This window comes from Brienomyrus brachyistius, chromosome 1 (genome assembly GCF_023856365.1).
Source record: "Brienomyrus brachyistius isolate T26 chromosome 1, BBRACH_0.4, whole genome shotgun sequence".
Taxonomy (NCBI): domain Eukaryota; kingdom Metazoa; phylum Chordata; class Actinopteri; order Osteoglossiformes; family Mormyridae; genus Brienomyrus; species Brienomyrus brachyistius.
The window spans coordinates 33823063-33845401 of record NC_064533.1 but is presented as its reverse complement, the minus strand read 5'-3'; the positions used below and the strand labels follow the sequence as shown (position 1 = coordinate 33845401).

General features: G+C 37.3%; 1 protein-coding gene across 2 annotated transcripts; it reads right to left on the bottom strand.

The window, feature by feature from the left end:
* Positions 1-4680: 4680 nt before the first annotated feature.
* insig2 (insulin induced gene 2) lies at positions 4681-11305 on the bottom strand. 2 transcript variants are annotated; one of them, XM_049006031.1, is made up of 6 exons: positions 11170-11305; positions 9673-10041; positions 8390-8514; positions 7028-7194; positions 6822-6921; positions 4681-6676 (listed from the first exon to the last, which is right to left on the bottom strand). In XM_049006031.1, the coding sequence occupies exons 2-6, from the start codon at positions 9929-9931 to the stop codon at positions 6635-6637; spliced, it is 693 nt and encodes a 230-aa protein (XP_048861988.1). In that variant the 5' UTR covers positions 9932-10041; positions 11170-11305; the 3' UTR covers positions 4681-6634. The 2 variants fall into 2 exon arrangements, with proteins under 2 accessions (XP_048861988.1, XP_048861989.1); XM_049006032.1 differs by having other exon boundaries at positions 11181-11272.
* Between the last annotated feature and the right edge of the window lie 11034 nt (positions 11306-22339).

Genomic DNA, 22339 nt, shown 5'->3' with positions numbered 1-22339 from the left:
TGGAGCAACTGATTCAGTGTACTGGCTAAAGTCAACTTTGTAAATAATCTTGCAATAAAAGAACAAGTAGCAGTGCAGGGACAATTTCCAGGATAAATGGATGGTCTGTCATGCTATTTTGAAAAATACCTTGCCATCTTAGACACAAAGTGGGAGTGATTGTACAAAATGAGGATCAGCACGAGGGGAGGGGTTTGGGGACAAGGGTGGTGGTGGCAGAGGGGGATGGGGGCATGGGATGCAATTTCTTGGTCTGAACTGCAAATATTTTATTGCTTCCTCTTTTTTTTTCAAGGACAACCTGTGCTGGTTGAATTTCCCCAACCAACCTTCATGACTGATTCCTGTGTTGGACATGATCCTGAACACATACTGTGTCTGTTCAGGCTGTCTTGGCACAAATGTAATAAACAGCTGCTGGAACCTCTAGTCCTCTTCAAACTCTGCTCCAAACAATAGCCCTCATCTGCCATTCAGAATCACTAGATACATCTTTTATTAAAGAAAAAGGACATGTGGAGCTTGTCATGCACAAATAGCAACCAGTAGTGTGATGGTTCTTATTGGAGACTCATGCTCAGTCAGTGAAAACCATTATAATTCAGCCAGAAAACATATTTGCGATGTGCTTTATTTCCCTGTGTACCCACTGTGTCGTAGCTCATCTATGATAATGTCATCAAGGCTGCAAGGCCTCCAGTGCACTAAAAGGTTTTTTCCTTGTTTTCTTCATCAGGATGTGCAAAGGCAGATGTGTAGCCATTGCTTCACTTTCTTCCTAAATGTTGATCTGCTATATAATCACAATGCTTTCTATTTATTCCTCATTCCATTTCTTATATCAGTATCTGTATGTAAATCTTTATCCAGTACCGGGGCATGACAAGCCTGGAGCCTATCCTAGGAAGCACAGGAAAAGGAGAAACCCTAAACAGAGATTTCAGTCCACTGCAGAAGACACAATCACATAATAAGAGCAATTTAGAGACTTGACGTAAGGACATGTTTTTAGAATGCAGGAGGAAAACAGGAAAGTGACACAAACACAAGGAGAATGTGCAAACCCTACCCATACAGAGGTAGGGGTGACGTCTTTGGATAGATTTTTAAATATTGTTAACGCAGAATTTTATGACAATTTTATAGGAGCTATGTACTGTAAATAAAGGGTGGTTATTGAAATAGTTAAATCACAATTACAAACACAGCTACAAAGAGGAGACATGTTAGGGTAAATGCCAATCGAGAGTATATGACAAACATTGTTTCAGCATAGAGGAACAATGGTCGCAAATCAAAACACACAGACAGGGAGAGATGGAGAAGGATAGCTGCTAAAGACCAGAAAATTACAGCCTCAAAAATATCACAGGACTGAAGGAGCACATTGATGACCCTATCTCAACAAAAAAACTCTCAAAAGCTTCACAATTAGGCCTGATATGTACAGTTTGGCTATTTCAGTCCAAAAGCTACAAATCCAGACCAAGATTTCGTTTCTCATCTATGGTACTCACACAGGTACTATGATTCTTTAATCTTAGCTGGTTGTTATAAGCAAAATCTTGGGCTGGATTTTAAGGTTCTGGACTGAAATGCCCAGCACAGGATATGTATGTATTTATGATTAAAGTACCTGATATGTAAAGCACAAAATCTGGATGCCTGAGCAAAGAAAAAAGTAGTGTGGACTACTGAGGAATCTTTCATCTCTTTTTCTTACAACCAGATGGGTTTATGTTTAGAGAATGTCAAAGGACAACCCACATTATCTGTTGGTATGGGCAGCCATTTTGTAGAAATCATTCGGTCCATCAGTTATTTATGGCCAAGAAATGCCATTACAGAGGCGGGTGCATGTTATACAGCAAACACTGTTTCTTCATGATATTTCTGGTTCTAAGAAGATAATGGCCCATGTACGCTGTTAGAATAAATGCAAGAATCGCTTATGACCTTAAATAGCCGTAAATAAGGATTCCACATGAATAATTGGGTAACATTTACTGTTGGTTATGTGGTGATGCAGAGTAGTTCAATAAACAATTCCATGTATGCTTACATTATGGGCTATGACCCTTATTACCCGGGAAACAATTACATGCCAGGAATGAATAGAGAGATTAACTCATTATGAGTGAAGAGCTTGGAACTTTGCAACCTGAATATAAAGCAGGCAAGATTCATTATTTTATCCAGACAAGACAGCAAATCAAAATTCATAATAATAGAACAAGGAACCAAAGGCATTGTTCTTGAATCTTGCCCTCCTAAACTGCTTTTTAAAGAAGGGCCATAGAATCCAACAAACAAAGAAGCTCTAAATCCATATTATGAATCTTAATTACTTGCCGCTTTTAGCGCAGCGAAGAAGAGGCAGGTAACATTAATCTACATTAGGACAGCAGATGCCCTGCTGTGCAGTTTATGCTGAATCACAACTCCCCTTTCTCACTTGTCCATGCAGAGCAACCAAGGTGATATCTAGTGATTTGACTGTGTACTGAACCTACATATTACTGTTCTTGCACTGCGGTCTGATGGAGTGAGCACCTGGCTGCATGCTTCCTCATTCAGATCAGATCATTTGCCCAATACAGGATACCAAGCTTCTTTCCCTCTTGTTACAGGGCCAGTTCAGTATACCACCGTCAAGTTCATTTTAGGTTTGCCTAAAGCAAATAAAGCTATTTAGAACCATTCTAGCAAGAAAAACAATGTACATATTGGGAGGGGGGAGAATCTTTTTTGGTAAATGCTGTTCTTATTCACAAACAGGTACACAAGGTTTTCATTTGAATGGGACGATTTTTCACTAATCGTCTTGCACCTGAAATTTCAGGTTCAACCTTTCATTAACTGTGCTGCTGAATCGTCTTTCCCCGCAATGCCACTAGCACCTGGCAAGCATGGTTAACAAGTGATCGGCTTAAACAAACTGCATGCAGTAATGCAGCAGCCACATAATGCGACGCCCATAGGCCACAATCCAAGGAAACCTGCTCAACACAGGGCTTAGCATCTTGGAAATTTCACAAACTTAAACACTTTTTAAACTGTCTGTCTGAGCCATGCTGTCTTAACAGTTATTAAATAGAGTCCACAATGAGTCTGCTTGATAGATACAGGATCCAAAGCATCATTTTAAATTCTATCATGTGGTTATGCCAACCAGTAGACAGACATGCTGGATCCCATAGCTACATAATAACTAATTCTTATGCACTCTCGCTATCTATAACACCACTCGGGTACCTATCCTCATTGTTTCCACCTCATAGTACTTGTCTTAGCACTTTGTAACACCAGCCATTAACAGATACCACAGCATCACCAGGAACTTTTAAACTCATTTGAAATGGTGCATGGTGGTTAATGTGCTTGGCATTTGTTCAGGTGCTATAGCATCACAGCACCTGTGACCTCATAGCGTTTCCCTCTCATGCAGAAATCTTCTGACACGTGGCTTTCGGATTAATTTCCACCCCCAGCTATTTCCTGCTGTTGCTGTCCTTTCACTTGGTGGGGGATTCCTGGAGACATCATTTATGTGGAAAACAATGTGGTCCTTGGCCCTCACCACTCGCAAACAAGTCAACAGTTTTTAACCAAGCACCACACAACCACAATAAGGATAAGTATGGAATTTACTGTCATATAACTACTACTGATCACTTTATAGTGACTCTACATTGCTGAAAAATACTCTTGGTATCATGGCTCATGGAAATGGCAATCTCCAGAGCCCTCAATACCTTACAACAGCAAAAGTCAGTGTCAGCATTTTGCTGTTCAAAGTGACAACACTCTCATCACCTAGATCAGTGATTCCCAACCGGGGGTACGCGTACCCCTAGTGGTACGCGAGCACATTACAGGGGGTACGTGGAAAAAAATTTTATATTTAATTTCCCTGATGATGGGTAAATATTATCAGCCATTCCATTAGCTGTGCCCTGGTATAGAAAGAAAATCTATCTGGGATGTGTTGCTTAATGAATAACAAACCCAGCTTTTATCAATGAAAAGAGCAAAAAAAGACATAAACTATTGAATCATCAACACATTTGACAAAGGGGGTACTTGTGGTATGAGAAAATCTCTCAGGGGGTACACAATTCAAAAAAGGTTGGGAAACACTGACCTAGATCACCACTTTTGCACAGGCAATAGATACTTACTTGAATGAGTCCCTGGCACAAATCAGTTGCAAACATATGATTCTGCTCCATCAATGGTCCCTATACAAAGAAATGCATTGGTAATGTTTTAACCATTTACATTTTATTTCAAATTTATGAATTTTAAATTAAAGCAAAAATGTAATGCTTATTGTTTTATTGTAAAACAAAATGTCTAGATTTTAATAAAAAGCAGTTTCCAGTAAAACATGGGCCATGTAAGTTGATGTTCATTTATAAGTAAACATTACTAAGTATTAGATTAAGAAGCGAGATAAGTCGTCTTCAATTTTTCTATATGAATATGGTAGGTCACTAATCCAAGAAAAGTTATATCATCATGACCTAGGAGGACACCACTGTTGAATGAATGAATCTAAAAGAACCAAGCTACAAGTTTCATTAAAGAAACCTAAGTTAGGTACATACAATACATACAAATGGTGACCAGATTTGTCATTTTATCCATCATGGAAAAAGAAATGAAAGCAATCAAAAATTTGTACAAACGTGATTTATTACATTCCACATGACGCAACAAGAGATAATATACTGAAAACAGATTCACTTACTATAAAATACAGCTGCTGCAATTCATCTTATCTCAATAATGCACAGATGATGAAAATTCTTTAGGGGGGGGGTGAAGAACTTAAGCATGGATACAAATGTTTAGGAACTTACATCGTACAATAAAGATGAATCTTCATGACTGGGTACTTTGAATTACATTTTCTTTTTCCACTCCTCACTTGTGATTCAACTTATTTCTCAGCTTTAACGTAAATGGCTGTTTCTACATAGAAATTATTTCCATCTCAACCACTCCATGCCTATATAAAGTAGGCTTGGGTAGCATGCCATGGTATTTCCATCCATGCTCAGCAAATTCTATCAGCAAGATTTCATATTAGAATACAACTGCTGTTGAAAAATGCATGAAAACACCACAGTAATGCAGATGTCAGTGTCTTGATGGTATGAAAAATCAAATACTGCTCAAGCAAAATGTAAAGAAAAATGAAATTCTAATAATGTTTTTTCCGTTGGACTGTCATTGAACAGTAAATGGAAATTCCAAATGAAACATTTAAAAAATGTCACTTAAGTAAACAAAATGAGAATAAATGGGAAACCAAAAGAAAATAGTGTTTCTTTGTGTAGCCATGCACATGTAAAACAAACGTGCTGCTTTAAGGCTGTATCACAAGCCTACAATTATACCTTTTATACGCTTTTGTCCTAATGTCCTTTATCCCTGTTGAGAATTAAAATGATATTTATTATTGTAGTAAGCAATCTTTGACAATAATTAAATAAGGCACAAATACAGCCAATCTACAAAAATGTATTTCTAAGTATTGCAATTTTAAAAAGTATATGCTATTTTATTTATAACACAATTTGATGCAATGCAATCAAGTATTAAATCTACATTTTTTTTTTCCAGGAAATTTTGTCCTGAAATACACTGCATTGTAGACTACTGGGGGATCATACCCCTCAGCCTCCCTGTGAAGGTCTATGCTGGGTTACTGAATAAGAGGGTTCACCACTTTGCCAAAACCAGATACAGGAGGAACAATGCGGATTCCATCCTGGCCGCAGACCAGACCAACTCTTCACCTGCACACTGATACTGGATACAAGAGAGTTTGCCCAACCAGCCTACATGTATTTTGTGGACCTGGAAAAAGCATAGATTCATGCCCCTCGGGGGATCCTGTGAGGGGTGTTTCACGAGTTTCGAGTCTGTTCTTGTGGATCATCATGCCCCTGTATAAAGTCTGGTTTGCATCACCAGCAGTAAGTCAGACATATTCCCAGTAGATGTTGGACTCCACCAGGGCAGACCAGAATGACCAGAACCCAGCCAGGTAAAGTGTGGAAGTGACATTCTAATGTCAGAGATGACAAACTTATCCAAGAAATTCTCATGAATCAGAGGATGACACCAAGTGACCTTCAAAGGCAATGTGAAACATTAAGTGCAGGTGTGATGTGCTCTGCTAGGACAGTTCATATCAGGCTCCTAGAAGCAGAACTGAAGTCCCATAAAGCAAGGAAGGAGTCCTCCATTAATGAGACAAGAACCAGGCTGCAGTTTGCAAAATTAATTGTTCACAAACAAACACATAAACTGAAAAAGAGTGAAACAAAAAAAAATTGTGCTGCAGTCTCTTAATTTTTTCTGCAGCTGTATGCTCCTATACTCATCTTTGAGCTTTGGGTAGTAACCAAAAGATTGAGATCATGGATACAAACAGCAAAAACTAGTTTCCTTCGCAGGGTGTCTGGGCTCAGCCTTAGAGAGATAGGGTGAGGAGTTCTGACGTTCAGGAGTTGTTCCTCCAAATTGAAAGGCACCACTTGACGTGGTTCAGGCATCTATCTAGGATGCCTCCTGGACGCCTCCTTGGGGAAGAGTTTTGGGCATGTCTATTCATCAACTCCTAATCTTGATGCTTCTTCTCTTGAACAACATTGCACTCATACTGGAAATAAGAAAAACGCCAAAATGAGAAGTAAAATGAAAATTTATATAAGCTACTGAAAAAAATTCTGTAAAACATGTTTTTCTTCACTAAAGTGGATAATCGTATACACAGCGAAAACATGTTTTTGAATACAAAATCTTACCGTAGCTAGCTGCCGTCCTATATTTCCCATAGTTATTACACCAGCAAAAAAAATGCATGGTAACCAGGAACGTATATAGAGAAAATCAGGAGAAGTATACCTAGGGAAGGAACAATATATTTTTTTAGAAAAGTGAAACAGCATACCAAAAGCAAAGTGTGAATCTAAACAGCAAAGGAGAGATTATATTAAATTGAATAACTTACTGGAAAACCTCATTGTAGACAAGCAGCTGGGTGGTAAGAGTAGCCAAGAAGGCAATGCTGACACCCAGACCAAATCCATTGCGGGACCTGTCAAAGGTCCACCACAGTCCAATGGACAAGGCAGCCAAAGTCAAAGACAGCTGCACATTGTTTTCAAAGTCCACCTTCTGAGAATCCATTTTAAGAAACACTGATCAGTAAGTGTATCGAATGGAATTGGGGAGTATATTATCTCTAGCTTAATTTTTAGCCAGATCTTAAAATCTTCTTTCGTTGCTTGGATTTTAAAAGGCAATTTAAAAAAACCTGGAGGTTGCAGAAGTAGTTAAAGCAGATTTGTTACAGGTATTTTTAAAACTGATATCAACTTAAAGAACAATACACTACCCTTATATCTCTATATATACACTCAGTAGGCCATATATTAGGTATACCTGCTCGCTAATGCTAAATGTGACTGCAACTGAATATACACAGCACACAGAGAGTATAAAGAGATTCGCTTACTTTTCAACTAAGAATTACAATGGCCAAGATGCCTGATCTAAGCAATTCTGAATGTAGTGTGATTGCTGGTACCATGCCTAATGATTCCAGTATCTCAGAAACAGCCATCCTACTGGGATTTTCATAAACTACAGGGGCTCCTCAACTTAGTGGGGTTACTTTCCGATGAACCAATTATAACTGGAAAATATCAGCTGAATATGAAAACTATAACTACTGTCACTTAAGTAAAAAATATACTGTGCTGTAAAGCACTGTAACTAAATACCAGTAATTGAAAAGTAAATGAATGAAGTTTATTTGGTTAAACACAGCAAAAAAGGTGGTTAACCCTGTATGATATGTATACACTCTTAATCACTAGAGAGACTGCAAGTATGGCTGCTGCCATCCCCAAGCATCAGTAGAAAGTATTGTACGACACATTGCTAGCATGGCAGCAGACGAAAATTTAAAATCAACCACTGAATGTGCATCACTAGTGAGCCATCATGAAGTCAAAATACAAGTTGAATCATTGTAAAGCAAGGAGGATCTGTACAGTGTCTAGAGTTTATAATCAATTGGTATTATTGTGGCTGAAAACACCTTAATGGGAGCTGCAAGAAAATTACCAGACTGGTTAAAGCCAACAGGATAGTATTAAGTCCAAAATAACTTCAGTACAATAGTGCAGAATGGCTTCTCTGAATCGTCTACCCTTGTACAAAATGTCTACCCTGGATATGATTCTGGGAGCAAAACTGCATTACACGGCGCTAGCTAGTTATACCTAATAAAGCAGTCAATGAATGCATGTGCATACATTTGTTAATGGCTGTTAACCATTTATAGAAACCGAGAGGAAAAGGATACTGCACTGGCATGATTAATTCCCACGAAGACAGCAATGCAGCGCATCACGCTGGACCATTCACGCTTGAACTTGTGCGGCTTACCCAGGCAATGATCAATGCAGGGGTAAAGTAGACCAATCATCACTATTATCACATAAAAGGGAAAACAGACAACCAAGTTCATCAAGCAGTATAATATTTTCATTTGGATCATGAATCATTTTTACAGAAATATGAAGCTAAACACTAAACTCAGTGTTATCAGCATGTATAGTCTTCAAGCTCTGTCCTTTGAAGAGCAATCATTATAAAACATTAAATTCTATAACCACACTGACACTGAAATATATACCAATTCCAGTAACGCTTCAATATTTCATAAGCAAAGGAATGTGAGGACATATGAATTTGGTTGTATTTCTTTTTACAAACAGTCTTGTCCAAGGAACTTAAAGAACCAGATGCACACAAAGTGACAAATAACAAGTATACTGTCAGCACATCAGCTTGACGATCAATCGTTCAGCTATCAGCTACTGAAATATTCCTGTTCTTCTTTACAATATATGAGAGGCTGATGGGTTTGGCCAGGAATGCCTGTTACAGTGGGCACAGGACACAGGGCAGGGATATAGCATGGACAGGATGTCAGTTTATTACAGGGCACATGCATGCATAAACATGCACATAATCATAAAATATATGCATAGGTGCTAGGCAGGCACAGACGCACATATTCACATAAAATGGGAAATTTAGATATGCTGGTTAGCCTTCGTCTTTCAATATCTCCTGCCTCCCCAGTAGGTAATAACACATGGACATGAAATGCCACCAATCCATCCATCAATTCTCAATAAGCACTTATAATGCCGAGTCTCAGTGTATGTTCTGTCAAGGTCTAGCATCCCTTCCTGCTTCATTCCTCAAAGCACATATTCACATCCAGTATAAATAAACTGTTTAACCTAAATAACATGTCATTGGACTGCAGAAGGAAATCTAAGTACTCAAGGGAAACTCACACAAACATAGAACATCATGCAACCACAACTACTCCCCCCCCCCCCCCCAACACACACACACACACACACACACACACACACACACACACACACACACACACACACAACCAGACCTCACAGGGGAATCAATCTTGAATCAACACTTTAAAAAATGCTACTCAAATTGACTTTCAAGCTAAAATATATAAATATAACAAACCAGAAAAATGAATATCCAAAAATGTTTAAATATTGGAAATAATAAACATTAGAAAGATTTTCACAAACGTACACCTACCGGAGACTGTACCACAGCAGGGAGGCACCCACCAGGCAGAGGAAAAAACACTGGTAATTACATCAGGGGGGAAGAGGGTAATGTTCCTTTGGACCTGGAGTAGGTTGAGCACCAGAGAAAGGAAGACCCCAACGGAAAACAGCATAACACCACGGATGACCAGGTTTGCAGTTTTGTTGGTAATAACCGCAATATATGGCCCACAGACAGCTGGCCCTGACTCCAGCTGGTGGGCTTTCACGTCCGAGGTATCCACCATAGTTGCCTCTTCTTCAAGTTATGCATAAATATAGGATTCATATGAGGGTCTTCATGGTGACAACTTCAGGCCTTCATTTGTTCCCATTGGGTTTGGACACTGCAGTGGGTCTGAAACAAAGTTTTTAGATATACTATGGGTACATGTAAACTCAACATTCCCCATTTTAATTGGCAGTGTGCACTAATTCCCATTTTCAACCCATAATCATCTTCATAAAACCATCATGTACCAAACATGAATCCAACAAAAGTAGCGAATACCAGAAACAAAAGTTATATATAATTAAACAGCTTAAAGTGGTGGTTGTATATGACAATTGTTGCATTGAATTAAATTATGTTAAAACGAGTAAATTTAATAAACAAATTCTTGGTGAGGTATTTAGCTCTAACCAATTATATGAAGACATACAATAATTTTAAACCAAGAGAACCACACCACAAAAGATAAGAGCAATGATGACAGAAGGTGAATTTTGCCATATAAAACATTTTCTTTTTAATAAGCTGTCAAGGTACTTGTACATTTTGGCCAGCAATTTGAATAATAAAGTTACGGTCAAAATGGTTTCCCTCTTCTAAGATTAGCTTGACTCCATTATGTCACAAGTCCACTGATTCGCTTTTGATTTCTTTCGAAATCCAGTGAAAATTATTTGCCTACAGCACCAGCAGATTCTACAAATTTACGGTTGAATAAAAATGGTGAAGAAATCGAGAATGACCACAACAAATACATATAGCAGGCACAATATATAGCTAGCTGTGGTTCCCCGATCCAAACGCTCCTAGCAAAAAAATTAAGCGTTTTTTTAATTTAAATAACGAATCTTAATTTAAACGTTTGAATTACTATTTGTGTATAATTTTAAATAATTTCTAATACTATAGTGAACAAGAACATCAAGCAAACTGCCATGCAACCTTGTTTTCTGTCAAACGAGCGTAAAGGCAAGTCTGTAAACTGGCCTTTTCGTGACAATTTCTTCTTTCAAACGGCATAGTTGTATGTTAATCCCATATATCACACACACTGCAGCATATAAAACATAACTAGCTAAATACTTTATCATCGTTCGCTGTTCACGTCTGTTCCGGGTGCGACACGAAAACCCTTGATATTTAACCAAAATATTAAATGTCTTTACATTTACATCAACAGTAAAAAGAGATTAATTTTGTGGAAAACAGCGCATTATTCACACCTTAAAAACGGAACATGTAAGGTAGAGTTACCTATAGCTTACTTTGAACGATCATATCACTTCTCTTTCACGCATCAAACACACAAGCCTGAACTGAACTTCCAATGAGATTCTAGCCATGTGACGTCGCTTCCTCCTTGGATGTATCCGCAGGCGCAGTGAACTCTTAGGTCATGAACCGTGTTTACAAGGAGGTGGAAATCATTGTCAGTTAATCGATTCCATGTGGACCCTTTGGGTATTTTCCGGCTGGGTTTGGTTCCTATGTTTAATAAAATTGTTACTAAATCATGTAATAAAATTCACTTGAAGTATTTTTGCTTCGTTTTCTGAACAAATCCCCAGCACCATCACCCGAACAGGCAAGCTTCACCCCTGGTGCCTTCCTCCACAATGTGAAATTATCCAGTGAAGCTTTCCAAGGACTGCCTCTGGAGCTTGAGCTTCTGGTATGGCCTCTCTGGACAATCAGGTGTCTAATATGCACCAGCACAACATGCCTGCATACCTGCTTCCCATCTGGACTTATTTATCTGAGCTTCTCTGTTTGGTTAAGCACCTCAAAACCGGTCCATAAATTGTTAAACATGTCCCCTTTACTACTGCGTCATCTTCAGTAATGGCATTACCCAGTCCGAATATTTCCGCAGATTGCCTTGTTTTCTCCTGCACTGCCTTCGATGACGTCATAACTTCAACAAAAACAGGTTTGGATTTGATAGTTGGATTTCACCTGAAAATGTTGCATAATTACTTTGTGTGCACATAAATATATTTTAAATTGCGATAGTACAAAATAGGCATAAAGACAATAGGCCTAACATCTCATAGTATCAATTTAAAAATGACAGAAGACTGAATAAAATTATGATATTGATTATTCACTATTATTTAATTACTTACTCGACAGAACTGAATCACATGGGCTTTGTTCTAACTTTTACAAAACTAAATTAAAATTGAGCTTCTCATAACTTGCAGACAGTCAAAATTAGTGCCTACAACAAAATAAAGTACACTGCCTAAAATATTTTTAGGTAGAATTTTTATTACCACGATAAGAAGTCATTTGCATTGCACGAACATCCTGCTATTGTATTGAATTAGTGAAAACTTCAGATGACAGGAGGACCCCTTCAACTTAATGTTATATGCTCAAAATTTTAAATGCTTGCAAGACATGTGAAAAGAAAAAAAAAACTAGATTGGGAACAGCCTCATCTTTCATCCTTAGGGTGTTTCATACCCTAACCATGACATGGTGCTTACCAGCCATTCGTGCTCATTTAACTAATTAAACATGTGAGAATCATGAGTGAGACATGAGAGGGAGCTTGTCTGCCTCTCTCTGCCACTCCCAGAGTAACAGAGGCCGGGCTCAGAGGAGATGCAGGAGGCTGACTCAGGCTGATCAGCATGGTATCCCAGACTCAGAAAAATGTGATTTAAGAAATGAGGAGAAGCTTTGGTCCTGAGCCCTACCCTGCACATCTCCCTGCTGACCCCAGTCAGCCACTGTTCAGATTTGGCCAAAGGGACCTCTGGCTTTTTCTCCAAGAATTCACAGTGCCCATACTCATCCTAAAGCCCCCCCCCCCACACACACACACACATACACACACACATACTGCCTCATTCTGCAATTCCTCACACCCTGTAATTAAAGTGCACAATAAACACACCAAGAGGGCTCACTGTCTCCGGTCTGGAATGTCCTCAGTCACTAGACAGAAAAGTTAAAGCAAATCACCTGGCAAGAAATAAGTAATTGTACATCACTTTATAGTGGGAGGATAGCAGTGCAGAGCTGATGTAGTACCTGAACCTGACAACTGTGACAATCAGCAGATTGACTGCACACAAGGCAACTAATACAGTCACAAAGAGGAGAAACAGTTAGTACCCAACTTACAGGTACAGTCATGACCATAAATATTTGGACAGAGACAAAGTTTTTCAGTTTTTAGGTTCTGTACATTACTACAATAAATTTTAAAAGAAACAAGTCAGATACAGTTGAAGTGCAGACTTTCAGCTTTAATTCAGTGGGTAGAACAAAAACATTGTATAAAAATGTGGGGAACTAAAGTAATTTTTCTCCTTTCAGGGGCTCATAAGTAATTGGACAAATTAATATGACTGCAAATAAAATGTCCAATTCTAATACTTAGTTGAAAACCCTTTGCAGGCAATGATTGCCTGAAGTCTTGAACTCATGGACATGACCAAACGCTGGGTTTCCTCCTTTTTAATGCTCTGCCAGGCCTTTACTGCAGCAGCTTTCAGTTGCTGTTTGTTTGAGGGTCTTTCTGTCTGTAGTTTAGTCTTTAGCAAGTGAAATACATGCTCAATGGGATTGAGATCAGGTGACTGACTTGGCCATTTGAGAATATTCCACTTCTTTGCTTTAATAAAGCCCTGGGTTGCTTTTGTTGTGTGTTTTGGGTCATTGTCCATCTGTATTATGAACCGCCGCCCATTCAATTTGGCTGGATTTGACCAGACATGATGTCTCTGAACACCTCAGCATTTATTCGTCTGCTTCCATCCTATGTCACATCATCAAGAAACACTAAAGACCCAATGCCACTGGCAGCCATGCACGCCCAAGCCATCACACTGCCTCCACCATGTTTTACAGGTGATGTGGTATTCTTTGGATCATAAGCTGTTCCAGCCCTTCTTCATACTTTTTTCTTTCCATCATTGTCATACAGGTTGATCTTGGTTTCATCTGTACATAGAATACTGTTCTAGAACTGTGTAACTTTTTTAGATGTTTTTTCGCAGTCCAATTTAGCCTTTCTATTCTTAAGGCTTATGAGTGGCTTGCATCCTGCAGTGAACCCTCTCTATCTGCTTTCATGCAGTCTTCTCTTTATGGTGGACTTGGATATTGATCTGCCTACCTCCTGGATAGTGTTGTCCACTTGGTTGGCTGTTATGAAGGGGTTTCTCTTCACCATGGAAATGATTCTGCGATCATCCACCACTGTTGTCGTCCGTGGACGTCCAGGCCTTTTTGCGTTGCCGAGTTCACCAATGCTATCTTTATTTCTCAGGATGAACCAAATTGTGGATTTTGCCATTCCTAATGTTGTGGCATTTTCTCGTATAGTTGTTTTCTGTTTTCGAAGCCTACGAATGGCCTTTTTCACCTGCATACTGAGTTCCTTTGACCGCATGTTGTAGGTTCACGCCTCAATCTTCCAAATGCAAACAAGACACCTCAAATCAACTCCAGGCCTTTTATCTCATTAATTGATAATGAAAGAATGAAGGAATTGCCCACACCTGTCCATGAAATAGCTTTAAGTGAATTGTCCAATTACTTTTGGCCCCTTTAAAAAGAGGGTGGCACATGTTAACGAGCTGAAACTCTCAAACCCTTCATCCAGTTTGAATGTGGATACTCTAAAATGAAATCTGAGAGTCTGCACTTTATGTCCATGCCCATTGTATAACTTCAATTGGAATATATTTCAGTAAGCAGGTAAAATAGTAAAACTTGTATCAGTGACCAAATATATATGGACATAACTGTACATTGGTCATAAAAAAGCTGCAAAAAATGACCAAAGAATGAGGTCGTTTTTACAGGAATTCCGGTAGGTGCATCCTAAAGTAGAAGCACTGTTCCAATACTCCATAGTGCCCCGTTACATACCGCTAAACAAAGAGTGGTTTCATGAACAGGAGTATGAAGTTAAACACCTTCCCTGATTGAGATATCAATAAACTTTTAGATTCAAACATCAGTGAACTTAAAATGCAACTTATATGTCCTCTATCCCTCAAACAACTGGAGGATTTTCTTCTTGAAAATGTTTAGGCATTCCAGTCAAAACTACTGTTTCTGTGAACAGTTAAGTAAGTAGAAGATAACCTGTGTCTGTATTAAAAAAGTGTCTCAGATTAGGAAAAGGGTCCTAAGTGGCCTGATTTTGATCCTACATTTAGAAGTAGGAGTAGGAGAGTTTTATTAAGATTCTTATTCTAGGAAAGTACTACTCTGGAATTGTCCTAACCCAGTAGGAATTGCCAGATGATAGAGTTCAGTTGAAGATCAATATGCACATTCCAGGAAAGGAGGAACTTGTTGAATACAATAGACAACACAGATTTCATAAAAGTCTATGACAAATGATATTTGTCAATTATTACTGAAAAGTATGAAGTACTAGAGTAATTAGCAAAGTAATATTTTGCCATGCCACTTTGTGTATGTTTACTTGTTTAAGTGGGGGGTTAGACCTTTGAAGATCAGGATGTCAGAAGTTTGTCTTTCTCGGTGTATGTACTGGTATCATGTAACTACTTTGCATTAAATATGAAGCTGTGCTGCTTTGATGTCATTCAAGATCAATTCCAGGAGCAAATAACACTTTCATGTACAAACTGAAGAAAGATTACTGGCTAAGAATCAATGGTATATAAAATACTTGTTTGCAGTTTTCAGTTTCAATTGCTTTGTATAAATCAGGCTGCTGAACAGTTTCATAATTATATGTAGACTACATATGTGGTCAAAATCTGCATCAATGGATGCATGTACCAAAAACTATGATGTAATATGTGATGGCATTTAGGCAAAAGGAATGGGTACACCCTTAATGGGATTCCAGTCCATCACAGGGCACATACATGCATGATGATACACTATGGCAAATCTTGAGATTCTAGTTAGCATCACTGAATGTCTAGGGACTACGGGTGGAAACAAGTACTCAGAGACAACCCACATGATGCAGGGAAAACATGCAAACTCCACATACCAAGGTGGGATTTTAACTTCCATCACAGGAAGTGTGAAGCAACAGTGCTACCAAATGAGCCTCCTTGAAAATTAATAACTGGAAACTTATTAATTCAAACAGAAAGCTAATCCTAAATCAATGCCTGTAGCAAGCAAATTTGCATAAACTGTAATTCCTGATTAGTAAACAATTCTTTCAAATTAGATTATGTTGTAATATATGCCATCAAGAATTTTAGTAAAGACGTTTTTTTGATTTTCAAACCAAAACTATTGCATGCCATACAATAATGATCAGTTATATGAAATATATCAGTTTCTTCTGAAGAGGTTTCTTCAAATGTTAAACCTGCTGAATAGAATAGAAAACAGGGGGTTTCCATACTTAACTTATTTCCATAATATAACCACCCACTGGAACAAATTTGTTGAGTGAACACATAATACAACTAAATGGAACAGTAATGGTGGTTAATTTTAGACAAAGACAATTACCTTTGATCAAATCTAAGAAGAAAAGGACAAGCATATCAACCATGTGAATACAATGCCGATGATTTTAAAATGCTCATTATTTATTCATTTCAAACACAAGGATAATAGCATATTTCATTAACCACAAAACAGCACAAACTAAGAAGTATAACTAATATGGATGTAAAATAATCATGCACAGGTTGAACATACTCCTCATAAATGCAATGAGAATGACATCAACTGGCTGTGCTAAGAACCATTTCCCCTCTATTGACATGGTCTAAATATTTATTTAAAGTGGTTAGCGATTACACCATTGAAGTCAATCTGATTTTTCTATAATTCTCTGGTACTTTTAGTTCTTAGAAACCTTGAGTTTGAACGAGCTATAGGGAGATAGACAAACTAAGAGAGCATAAGGGAACTGAAAGGAAGAGAAAGAGTTTAGTGTCAGGGAGGATCTATGCAGTGAATATGGCCAGACACCTAATTCGTCATTCCGCATGACCTAATATTTGAAGGCTGTTTTGTTGTTAGTACTATTTGTACCAGTGTCACACCCCTGGTATAAATCTTGTATTGAAGACTTTCATTCTGGCCCATTAGGCTACTCACCTCCCTTACTCATTCTGCGCAGGGTCTCTATTTTTCCCATTAACCTTTCATCCCCAATTCCCTAATGGAGACTGGGGGCTTGTGACATTTAAGTAGTTCCTACAGGAATAATTACAAAAATAAGTGTGCAGCATTTTACTAATACTATAAAAATATGGTGTGTGCCTATATTACAGTATATACAATTATCCACAGAGCACCCTCTTTCCAAATCTGAATAGATATCCATCCAGAAATACTTATTCAATACAGGGTCACAGTGAATCTGGATCCTGTCCCAGGATACACAAAGCAAAAGGCAGGAGACACCCTGAACATGATACCAGTCCCTCAGAGGACACACACTAACACACAATGTAATTTCAGAAACATAGATCGTCAAACAAGAACATAAACACTCCATACACATACACACAGCCAGGGACAGGAATCAAAGCCAGGATGTATGAGAACAGAATGCTACAGGCTTCCTAAGCCTGTTTTCCCTATCCTCAAATCTCAAAAGGACAATGTCCCTCAGTGGTTAGTACATAACTAGATGTTATTATAAGTCATTGTGACAAGTCTTGTCTTTGGCGCATACATTTACCAGGCTTTCAGAGAAAGGTTTCTTTTTTATCATTAGTGTTAATAATGATTACTGACAAGCCATCTCAGCACAAATGAGTAATTATAACAACACCCTTCACTAGTAGCATCTGGAAGATAAACACCTCAGTGTATAAGAAATACACAATGTACATCCAAATCAGAAAAACATCAAAATAGTACTAATGAATTCTTTCTAATAATCTATGTTACTGTATAAAAAGTTAACAAATCACAATTACTTTCTATTTTGTTTTTATAACAGAATTATGATACAGTTTATACAACTGAATGCAAAGAATCAAGCAGATGCTAGAACAAATCAAAAGAAACAACAGTTATGAGTACCAATAAAAGAAGAGAAATTATATTGATAATGCTTAAAATTGTATGCCATATCTAACTAGGGAATTAATGATGGCCATGTAACAACATCAACAAACACACCATATAATCATTTAAACAAATCTGCTGAATGAGTGAAAACCTCCTATGTGTTCTTTTGTGAATATTTGAGATCTATAAAGGCATTAAACATTACTGTAAACATCTGTGGTCTGCTTACACATAACAAATGATTCTGGATTATAAAAATGATCAAATAAAAACAAAAAATCCCTATTGAACAGGATTGGTCAATATAGTATGTATGATGTACTTTACTTTATTGGTAATTTGTTATCCAGTCTCACTCTCTATAAAAGAGCAAGTTTTAGGGTCAGAGTGCATGGTCAGCCACCATGCAGTGGAACCGTTAAAGGGTCAAAAGCCCAATGGTGATATGATTACTCTCCCAGTCAGAGGATTCAAACCTGCAACCTTCTGGACAGAGGCATAGATCCCTAATTTATTCAGCAACATGCCACCGCTTATATCATGAGTGGGCAATATTAGCTGGAAAAGGGCAGTGTGTATATAGGTTTTTGGGATAACCTTTATGTCAGCTTCTCAAACCTAGGTGTGAGGATTTTTCAGCCAATCAGTCCTCTAATTAGTAACCTAATTAGGGAATTACAGCGAAAACCCACACACCCAACAGCCCATTCTGAATAAGATTGCCCACCCCTGTCTTATATAGATAGTCTATTTTTCTCTATTGAAATTGCTTAATCCCTTAAATTTATGAATACATTTCCCAACCACTAAGCCAGTACTGGTTTGTGGTGAGCATAGAACCTATCCCAGGAAAGAGAAGATAAAAGGTAAGGGACCAACTTGTATAGTATGTTAGTCCATCACAAGGCACACGTAATGACACACCATGGACAATTTAGAGATGCCAGTTCTCCAAATGTTTTGTTCTGACTTAATGAAAGCTATAAATATCAAATTTGTCAAAGAAATTGTCTTTGTTTAACAAGTACAATCCACAGATAAGAGGTTGGAAGATGGATGCATGGTTCTCTCCTTATTATAGAAAATGATATTCCTGTTGCTTTCTGTTGTACATGCACCACCTAGTGACCAAGTGTTAATGCAGGCTATAAAAATAACAGGTAACAACCAGAATGAATTCATTCATTCTTCCTTATGCAGAATCAGATTCTTGAATCTACTAGCTCAAATTTTATAAATACCACTTGCGACCATATATGTTATGAAAATAAAAATAAATATAACAATAGTACAAAATACTATTGTATTAGCACCAAAAAATGAAAAAATGACCAGTAGAAAGCTTAAATTAGCTGAATATCATGATCAATGATTGTATTTAGTCAAAAAGTATTGAATACTAATTACTTGAGCCATTTCTATTTTGATTTCAAACAGTATTGTGAGTAGAAAAAATAATGACAAAGGTGAAAATTCTTTGTGTCATAAGTCTATGATGTTACGAAAAGAGACCTGCATTATGCCACACCTGACTTCCCAAACATGGTTTATATTATTTATATAAATAAAATGTAAATGTAATTCAGAATGTAGAAAATATGAAGCAGGCTAGGCCTAGAAAATCATGTCAAAAATGTCTTACTGACTAAGAAAACAATTCTTTAGCTCTTTCACAGTTATTTTCACTTTCAATGCAGCATAATTATTGAGAATATAGGGTATTACACTACATGGAATTGGCAGCTGACAGTGGCTGGCAGTATGCTACACTTCGACTGCACAGACTGTCAGTGTTAATCAAGTCCCATCTCTTAACAGTGGCTGCTGGTATCAATGAGTGAAGATTAATATTCTGGGTGCAACCGATGATAAATCATTTGTACATAATTAGTGTGCAAGCAAGGTTACAGCTGACATGAATTTTTATCTTAATTAAGGGGGGAAATTTGTTCCATTAATTTAATTTGGTGTGCATGAATAGGCCAGCGCCTAACAAAGTTAATCTTACACCTGTCATCATGGCCAGCGGTGAAGCCCTAGTAGTGAGGTTATAGAAATGGCTTCTTTGTAGCACACAATTGTTTTCTGAAACCTGCTGTCAGCTAGGTGAATGTGAAAGGTGTATCAGGTATTATTCTGAGGCATAAACTCTTTATTACAATTTAATAGTTTAGAATCTTTTTATTCGGTATTTTGCAAACAGAAACCTGATCTAATCAAATGCTGACTCTTCTGAATTGTATTAGTTATTGCAAGTAAAAATTAATAGATAAAAAAACCCAACTGTCCTTAAAAAGGAAATCAAGTAACAAATTCTAAATTTCAAAAGGGGTGTGTCCTTCCCGTCCAAATGAAAGCCAATGAAACAAACACTGATCAAATATTTTATCCATCCTGAAATTATGGATTATTCAAACGATATAACATTTCTAGTTTATCCTCTCATTAAAAAGCAGCACTAGAAACACAAGTATAAATTTTATGGCTGCATTATAAATCGTTGAGATAAGTTAAGCTGGTTGTAAGGAGGATTCAGAGGCTGTTCATTTTTTCTTATAATGGTTCTTATAACAGTTAATAATATCGGCAACAACTCAATAATGTAAACAACATTATCTAAATTCTGGAAAATAATATTCATATTTAGTTGTTTGTTGCATTGTTGTTTAGCAAAATTGTCGCTACAGAACAGAATGTATTACAAAAAAACACTGTCAGAGTTCATTGTTTCAAAGATATGACAATATTTGTTTCATATTAAGCATTATTTAGACAAGCTTATTACTAATTTGCAGCAGTAGGATAGAGCACAGTAAGCTATTAAAACTGGTTTAGATAATTTAGTGAACTGGATTTTCTTATGACCATGGTTTGGCTGTTAAGCTCACTTTACCAATTGATCAGTTAGAACACAATAAGGAGTCACGTGTTTCAGTATTAAGCTGTGATAATTGTGTCTGACCAAGTGGAAAGAAAAGTAGCTCAGTAGTGGAGCAAGAAAATGACTGATTTAAAAACAAAAAGCCCTAATGGAATTCACTACTGTCAGTCACTCACCAGGGAACTCTATTATCTGTAGTCTATTATACTATCTTCCATTTTAATAGAATGTCTATCTTCTTTAATACAGACCCCTCAACCATGTAACCATATATTTGTCAAGCACCTGAAATTATACGGAAACCTGTTTAAACCTCTGTACACTTCGATTTTTACTGCCCCTGACAGCAGAAATGATAATGATATACTGTACTGTTTCAAGTTTTTAAGCAAAAATAAAACATGAAATGGATGGTGGAAACACAATGTACATATTCATACATGTGGTACAAGTAAACCTCGTATCAAGATGCATATCTCTTTAAATGTGACATGACAACACTAAATGTCATCCCAAATAAGACTTACTATATCACATTCTTCAACCTACATTTTAATACTCTGTCCCCTGTTTCCTGTCATTCTGTCCATTCACTTCTGTCAAAGTAATGGAAGTCAGTAAGTAGCTCTAAGTCCTGTCACCTTTGAGTCAGGACTGCCGATTTAGTAACATTTATGCTTGTAATGTAGTGCATTTCAGACTTCAATAGAATGTGACTAATAACACCACACATTATAACTAATTATTTGATTTCTGGATGCGCTTATAGACTTAGCCAGCTATTCTTACCTTAAGTGCTATGACATTTTGAGGGATTATTCTTTATTTTTATCCCATTTTAAAATGCCTGCAATGACAAATGTTTTTTTAGAATAATATTTTATATATATATGTCTAAGGTGGCAGAGTATCCTGCGCAGATACATTTCTGGCACCAGGCTCATCTCTTTGCTACTGGCTAAAGGGTTTGTTGTCAACACTTACCTTGTGAAACAACTTTCATTTTGAAAGAACTCCAACAAAGTAAATTATGATACAAATGATACTAATTTGTAGTTATACACCTGGTAGCGGATGTTCTTGTTTTGAATGTTTTTTATTCTGCTTTAACAACCGTAGATTACACAACTACATAACATTCTCAACATACTTCGCAACGATCGTGCCAAAAGGGTAGAGTGACTTGGAGGGTTGCCAAGTCCTGGCAAATACTTCCCAAAATTCTACATACCATAGCCTGAAACCAGGGCAAAATGTGTTGACATATTATATTAATATATAATGTTAATTACGTCTATATGTTGTAATTGTCCAAAGTTGTTGTCCTGCACCAAAGTAATTAAAATTTTTTTATGTTATTCATACGGAAAATTAAGTTTTCTGGGTTATGGGATGGTACTAGATAGCTGTGAATGCGAAAGGGTGAGCCCTTTTAAGTATTTTCTGGACTGCCCATAAGAAATTTCTGGCGTAAAAACTTCTTTTTTGACATATTTCCTATGTGTATGTGCATTCTAATTAAAAAAATCTCATTGTTAGTCCGAGGTC